General features: G+C 43.4%; 1 protein-coding gene across 1 annotated transcript; it reads left to right on the forward strand.

The window, feature by feature from the left end:
* Nucleotides 1-807: 807 nt before the first annotated feature.
* On the forward strand, nucleotides 808-2751 carry sox8a (SRY-box transcription factor 8a). Its single transcript, XM_041962183.1, has 3 exons — nucleotides 808-1217; nucleotides 1597-1853; nucleotides 1976-2751. The coding sequence occupies exons 1-3, from the start codon at nucleotides 808-810 to the stop codon at nucleotides 2749-2751; spliced, it is 1443 nt and encodes a 480-aa protein (XP_041818117.1).
* Nucleotides 2752-7655: the final 4904 nt, after the last annotated feature.

Raw genomic sequence — 7655 nt, forward strand, 5'->3', positions numbered from 1 at the left:
TAATAACTGAAACAATCAGAATGCAATAATTTGAATATTTGCTTAGAACAATGAATAAAACAATAACCAGACATATAGGTCTGTAGTCGTGGTAGTAATGATGATGATGATGATGATGATGATGATGATGATGATAAATTTAGAAATAAAAAACTCTGCGGACAAAAATAAACAAAACAATACATAATAAATAATAGTTGAAATAATAGCGTGGCTATTAAATATTCTATTATAATAAAGTGGCACATTTGTCAGTATGACGTATTACTGGATCATTATAACATTGTAAGCAGCATTGTAATGTACTTTTTCAAGGTGGAGTTCATTGAAAGTGCTTATTTTCATGATCGCTAGTTTAGTGTGTAACAATGGAGGTTACACACTGAAAGGCCAACATAAATAAACGCATCTGACGTACAGTTCGTCTTTTTTATATATATGTTTGTTTGTTTGTTTTTTTATGTTGGTCAAATATTGACTATTAGCAATTATCTGCTTCGTCCTGTCGTTATGCCAAACGAGGAGGAACCCTGCTTGTAAAACTTTGGCAGAAGCCAATAGGACAGGAGGGGTGGAGAGATGCCCGTTCTGAGGAAAGTTTAAGTGCTGAAAAGAAAATACAGTCTCGTCAAACTTTGGCTGGCTGTGAAGGAGGGTGCAGAAAGGAGTGCCGAGCTCAAGACAAGACATTTTGGATTTTACTTGATTTCGGGGTGAAATAGTTTTCCTACAGAGGCGTGCGCATTTACGCACTACGCGTATCTGGGAGACAAGAGAGCAGATCTAGCATCTTGTTACCCTTCAAGAATGACAGAAGAGAACAAGTCCTTGACAGACCATCCGCGCAGTCCAGCAGGCAGCGACAGCTCCATGTCCCGGCATGGATCTGATTCAGAGTCCCCGACCTCTCCAGCTGGGTCCGACGCGCAGGGCGCAGCGCGCCAGCCCGGGAGTGCGCACAAACCGGAGAGCAGCGTGGAGGATGAGCGCTTCCCCGCCTGCATCCGCGACGCAGTGTCGCAAGTGCTGAAAGGTTACGACTGGTCGCTGGTACCGATGCCCTCTCAAGGCGAGAGGTCGCTGAAGAGCAAACCTCACGTGAAACGGCCAATGAACGCGTTCATGGTTTGGGCGCAGGCAGCGCGGAAGAAGCTGGCTGACCAGTATCCCCATCTGCACAACGCCGAGCTCAGCAAGACGCTGGGCAAACTGTGGCGGTGGGTACTGGAGCTCCACTGGAGTCTCCACTCTTAACTGATGCACAGTTAGTTCTGCATGCCACTCAATCTGAAGACCCCCACAAGCCCAAATATGAATTCTCCGCAGTGAATATTTGGGTTTGGTAGGTGTCAGTCTGTGAGAAGTTACAGTAGCCTGTGTGTTAGATAGTCCTGTATGAAATTAAAAAAATGACAAAAATCTTTTTGTATGTTTGGTCTCATTAATAATATATCATTCAGTGAAGGAATAAGAATGATTCTAATTTGTGACTTCGTGTCTGGTATTTTAGAGAATGCTCACACTTCTGTTTTTTCAGTACTGAGCACAGACTGTATGGTAACATGTGTATCCATAACTCATTCCTCTCCATCTCAGACTTCTCTCTGAAAGTGAGAAGCGTCCCTTCGTTGAGGAGGCCGAGAGGCTGAGGCTGCAGCACAGAAAAGACTACCCAGACTATAAGTACCAGCCTCGGAGACGCAAGAGCACCAAACCAGGACAGGGGGACTGTAGACCAGGACCGGTCCAGCAGCAGCAGCAACATCAGCAGGGCTTGTATAATACAGAATCAGGGGTGACCAGGCTGGCGGGTGCAGGGGAGGCGCACCATCATTATCATGCAGACAGGACAGGTGAAATGACTGATACCATCCAAAACTTCAATTTAATACACAAGACTGTGCATTGCAATTTACCTATTTCACTTAATTTGCTTCAGCACTGAAATATTGAATTCCTTGGTTTTGGTTTCCAGGTCAGTCTAATGGACCTCCAACACCTCCCACTACCCCTAAAACAGACCCCACTGCAACCAAACATGAGAGTCTCCAGCCTCTGGACAGCGGCACCGGCTCAGTTCCTCCCAGCAGCCGTCAGAACATTGACTTCAGTAATGTGGACATCTCAGAGCTCAGCACTGACGTCATCAGCACCATTGACGGGTTCGACGTCCACGAGTTCGACCAGTACCTCCCTCCCAACAGCCACGGCTCCACTGTTCTAACTCCACCAGACACCAGCCACGGACATAACAACCCTTCCGGATCCTTCGTCCTGCCCAGCATCCACTCTCACTCCCACAGCATCCCCCCTTGGACAGCCAAATGTGCGACGTCCACTGGAACGCCGACATCCGCTTCCAGTCGTGACGTGCACATGCTCCAAGAGGACACCAGCCAGAAACCTCAAATTAAAACTGAGCAGATGAGCCCAGGCCACTACAGCAGCTCCTGCACCTCCACTCCTCCTCCGCCACAACCTGAGTACACCTCCCTCGGGTCGGGCATCTGCCCTTCCTCCATTTCCTCCTCATCCTCCACCAACCTGTCTGACTACACTGACCTTCAAAGCCCCAGTTTCTACAGCGCCTTCTCTGGGTACTCTGCCCATCTGTATCAGTACCCGTACTTTCACTCCTCTCGCAGGCCTTATGCCACACCGCTTATCAACAGCCTGGCTTTGGCGCCACCTCCGCACAGTCCTCCCTCTGGCTGGGAGCAGCCTATCTACACAACACTCAGCAGGCCTTGAAGAGGAGGAAGCCCAAAAAAACTCCTCAGGCTTTGACCAGCATGGATTTCTGAAGGACAGTGTTGGCTAAAAGTTTAAAATGACTCATGTAGTGCATCGGTTTATTGTTACATTTGTTCATTTTCTTGGAAAAAAAAAAGTCTGAAGATTAACAAAGATTCATTGTTTTGACTTTTCTCAGTGAAAAGGACAGAGAAATGACATTTAAACCTGCACTGGACACTAAAATATTCCATTAAAATGTCACACTAATGAAATGTTGGTATGCGAGTAGCACCTATTTAAGACGGGGAGTTTCAGGTTTAATAGCAGTGTTTCCACTCTTAATCTGGCTGAGTAAAATTGTTTCTCTCCCTTCACCTTCACGTCAGCGTGTTACATTTTGATTAAAACTGAAGGTATTTCATTCTTTTGCTGATAAAAAGCCTGATTAAAAAAAAAGGTTGCGTCTGTTAAAGCAATAATCTGCTACTCTGGGAATTTTTATGATGAGAGTTTAATGAAGAGTTTGATACCATTCGCATGTCTACACGCTAAACATGAAGCTGCAGCCAGCATAAAGACGAGCCTGGCTCTGTCCAAAAGTAACAAAACCCACTCACCCTAATAAAGCCTCAAGTCTTAAACCTGCAATTACTGATTTTCGGAAACAGGTTGTGAACAAAACATGGACATAATATCACCTTTTAAGTTGAGCAATGGCTTATTGCACATTCACAATGATCATTGTTTTTCACCTGACCTGGTCACCTGGCCTCCTTTTAGCTCTAGTTTTGGTCTCTACCAACTGCTGAGGGAAATATCTGGTTCTGTAGCTGCGAAACGATCCACTGTGTTCACTAGCGAGTGACTAACTGTCTGCAGACTCACCAATGACCTTAGGCAGCTTCAGATTGTGGTGTTAATTCTCTGTACAAAAATCTTATAGCTTTCACATTGTGGTTTGATACATTTTTAATATTAAGATATAAATTAAAGCAGCTTTAAGCCCACTAATTAACATGTTCAGACATCTGGTACCTTGTGGAGTCTTTTCATACCTCCTGTGAAACCACAACTTTAGTTATTTTTGTACAAATTCAACAAGATATGGTGTGTTTGTCAGCGAGCTTGAGAGATGTTGCTAGGCAGATTAATTTACCTTTGGACGAACCAGAGTTGTTACCCCCAGTCTTTGTGCTTGCCTATCAAAGCAGCCTCCTGGCTGTAGCTTCATGTTTAATGCACAGATATGAGAGTGGCATCAGTCTCATCATCTAACTCTGGGCAAGAATGCAAATAAGTGTATTTCAAAAATTTCAGACTACTCCAAGTTACATATTTGCATAAATCCGAGCCCTCTGTGAGGGTAAAATGTATAAACTCATGTGTATCCCCGTGAGCGCTCATCATCTTGCAGTTATTATGTGATTTAGTGTTCAAAATGTATCACTTGTGTATGGAGGGGAATGGCTCTCAACATGTCACATACTGAGATTCTGTGTGTGCCTGAACCATCGCAGTTCTTTCACAATACGTTTATCTTTCTCACACATTTAGGCGACAGCGGGTTCAGGATCCAACAAGGTGCAGCTGTGATATCTGATGTCACTGAGACCGTTTTTCTCACTTTGCTGACCTGTTGCTCTCAGACATTGCATTTCCAGTTTGTTTCCAGTCCGGCAGCTGGTCTTGCTGGGTTTCCTGTGAGGAGATTAGCTAATTTCACAGTCTCAGCTCTGGGTTAGGGTCTGATGGACAGGACAGCTGGATTGGGTTTTACAGGCATTGTAAATAACTACAAGAAATGCTCCATTGACTTATGTCACAGAAAAAGGCTTTGATTTATTGACGAGTCCAACGTCAATGTGCTTTTTGGATTATCTAAGGGGTTTAAAGAACAAGTTCTGCACACAATGAATGCTGCAAACACATAAGAACATGTAATCCTCAAACAGTTAGAACATAAGAATAACCAAAAATGAAATTATTCCTATAAAATTAGGCCAAAATACTCTGCACTGACGCAGCAGCTTTACCATTAATAAATGTTTGCTACACATGCCAGCACCTCACTGACCATATTACCCTCAGGACAAACACGGTGGCGGCTGAGCAGAGGTCCCACCCGCTTTTAAACACTTCCTGTGTGGGTACGACCCACCCGCTGCAGCTCAGTGGCTCACTGTCTGAGCAGTTTAACATGACAGCCTGGTAGCCAACGACAACAAGACAGCCAGACAGAAGCAACATTGATTTACCCATAATTCCGTAAGGCCCTGGAGCCAGCGCTTGTATGTGGAAGTTTGTGCGAGAGTGGCGAGATGATCAGGTGACATTCACACCACCAGGCCAGACCAGTTCACGCTTCGTCCGGCTGTGAGTGTGCAGCTCTGCACGTGGTGATGACTCAAATGAGGCCTCCACAAATAGGAAAATACTGGAGTACTCCACCTTCTGCAGCGACCTTCTCTACAGATTTGTGACAAATTGAGGGAAAAGCCATCACAAATGTGTTATTGTTCCTTGGCATACATTCTCCAAGTCTCTGGGGCTCTAGTGGATGGATGAACACCACTCCTCCAAAATATATTCCCTCACTCCATGTTGTGATGATGGAGGTGGAGAGGCCTGGTGCTTCATGGCCTGCCTTAGGTGTTGGGGTTTAGATCTAGTGACTGAATGTGTATGATTCACATTGTTTTCACTGCCATTAAACAGTTCAGTGAGGCCTTCTGCCCTGTCTGGAAGCTTTTTTCAATTTAAAAGAATAGTTTGACATTTTAGGTTATAGGCCTATTTGCTTAATTGCTGAGATTCTGACGATAAGATCAACCCCACCCCCATCTGTGTTAGGTATGGAGCTAGAGACGATTACTGTAGCATAGCATAAATGAACCTAAAATACACCGACCAACACCGATAAGGCTCAGTAATGAACACATAACTGCTTCTTAAATCTGTGAACAAACAGAAATTGTGGTTGTAAGGAGTTGCAAACCTTTGTAAAGACCCAGGCCCAGCTTTATGCAAAGCTAAGCTAATTAGCTCCTGGCTCAAACGCTATGCTTAAAGTGTGATTTAACACCTAGGAAAAATTTGCATTAGGCATTTTTACTCCAGAGGCAGGTGCCTGAAGTCTAATAAACTGCCTCAAGTGAAGTCAGCATCGGTATGTTCTGAAGATTGAAAACATCTGGGGGTGAGGAGTTAGAAAGAAGTGAGCCAGACCCAAAATCCATAGCCGTCTCCTCATCGCAGCTTGAGGCCATCAGCTCAAGGCTACATTATCTGCTACTAGCATCACACACCTGCATCCCTGCACTGTGGGCAATGTTGACACCAGATTTTGACAGTGAAGAAGAATGTGTGGAATAAATAAGACAATGTCTCTGATGCTGCTGCATCGATTTCGATACTGTTTTTATTGTCCATCACGAGTCTGACAGTGTTATAGGTGCAATGCTAATCAGTGTAGTAGTCTCTTAATGCACAGACATGAGAGTGGGATCAGCTTCCCATCAAACCTTGTGCAAGAAGGTGAAGAGTTCCCCAAAATCAAACCATTCCTTTAATTTGTCACCTGACTGTATCGCCATAATGCAGTCATTTGATCTCTTCATTCAAGGATGACGTGTTAGTCTGTTGCCGTGGTTCTCAAACTTTTTCTGGCGTGCCCCCCTTCATAAGACGAAAAAAGTTCATGCACCCTACCTCAGTTTGATAGGGCAAGTAACTACTAAAAAAGGTTTAGTTTAGTGTTATAAAAGTGAGGACAATAGCATCAGAATCTTGTTATTTTCCCCACATAAATCATATTAATTTCATTTAGTTTCACACATATTTTCCCCTGGTCATCCACACGCCCCTGCAGAGGCGGTCTGACAGCCACTGCTCTGTGGGTTGACGCAAAGTGATCTCCTTTTTAAAGTAGCAGAAGAGTTCCACCTGCTGGATAAATGGACGTAACTGCACCTTCATAACAGCACCGCCTGTGCTATGAGCCTGCCCAACAGAGCAGCAAGGTTTAAGGGTCTTTAAAAGACAATTTCTAGTTTATTTCAATTCAAGTCTGATGAGACTAATAACATAAAGCTAACCTGGAGTTTTGGTTCAAATTAACTTAAGTGTTTGTGTTTTGGGGCTATAAATAAAAAAATACATTAAATAAAAATAATAAGTTATTACCGATAAGAATGAGGGCCAAAGGTATTCAAAAATAAGACCCAAGATGTAATAAACCAGAATAATCCTTTAACATTTGAGTTGAAAAACTTGGTTTGTTTAGTCCTAAAGAACACACAGATATACTGAAATGTTTTAAATGCTGAGGACAAATCAAACACAGCCACTTGATTTCAGGTTCATCTGTATTGATGTTAAGATTTTTATAATGAAACAAACTGTCACTGTGATTTAAAGGTCAACACAACAACGTGTCTTTAAAACAAGATGCAAACCGTATGTAAATAAATCAGTAGTAGAAGTGTCATATAAATTACAATCCTGTCACATTACAATCCTTGAAAGCAGCAATAACTGTCTACGATGACTTGGTATGCTCAACAGTACAAATAAATAAGAGAACAGCTGTCAGATTGAGGTTTTAAAAGAACCCTGTCTGGATGCAGATCAGCCACCTCCAGCTACGTTAACAGCGACGGTGATCACTGAGAGTTTCTGTGTTTTTATGCATATTTGTTGTTAACAGCACTTTGTAGATTCAGGTTTAACAGGGTGTCAGTGCCGGAGGTTCAACCTCACAGTGTCCTCAACGAAAATGTCACGATTCCACACACACACGCGCACACGCACACACACACACACGGTAAGCCACTGTCATCAAAACTGTACATTCAATAAATTAACAATGCATTGTCTTTGTTAAGCAACCAGTGAAATGACTCTAGATTACATAATTACAT

Source organism: Chelmon rostratus, chromosome 21 (assembly GCF_017976325.1).
Source record: "Chelmon rostratus isolate fCheRos1 chromosome 21, fCheRos1.pri, whole genome shotgun sequence".
In the NCBI taxonomy this organism is placed as follows: Eukaryota; Metazoa; Chordata; class Actinopteri; order Chaetodontiformes; family Chaetodontidae; genus Chelmon; species Chelmon rostratus.

What these genes read in the sequence shown, in the direction of transcription:
- sox8a (XM_041962183.1), top strand. Translation starts at nt 808, where the DNA reads ATGACAGAAGAGAACAAGTCCTTGACAGACCATCCGCGCAGTCCAGCA. An exon ending in ACGCTGGGCAAACTGTGGCG is followed by an intron (nt 1,218 to 1,596) that starts GTGGGTACTGGA and finishes TCTCCATCTCAG; the next exon opens with ACTTCTCTCTGAAAGTGAGA. An exon ending in TTATCATGCAGACAGGACAG is followed by an intron (nt 1,854 to 1,975) that starts GTGAAATGACTG and finishes TTTGGTTTCCAG; the next exon opens with GTCAGTCTAATGGACCTCCA.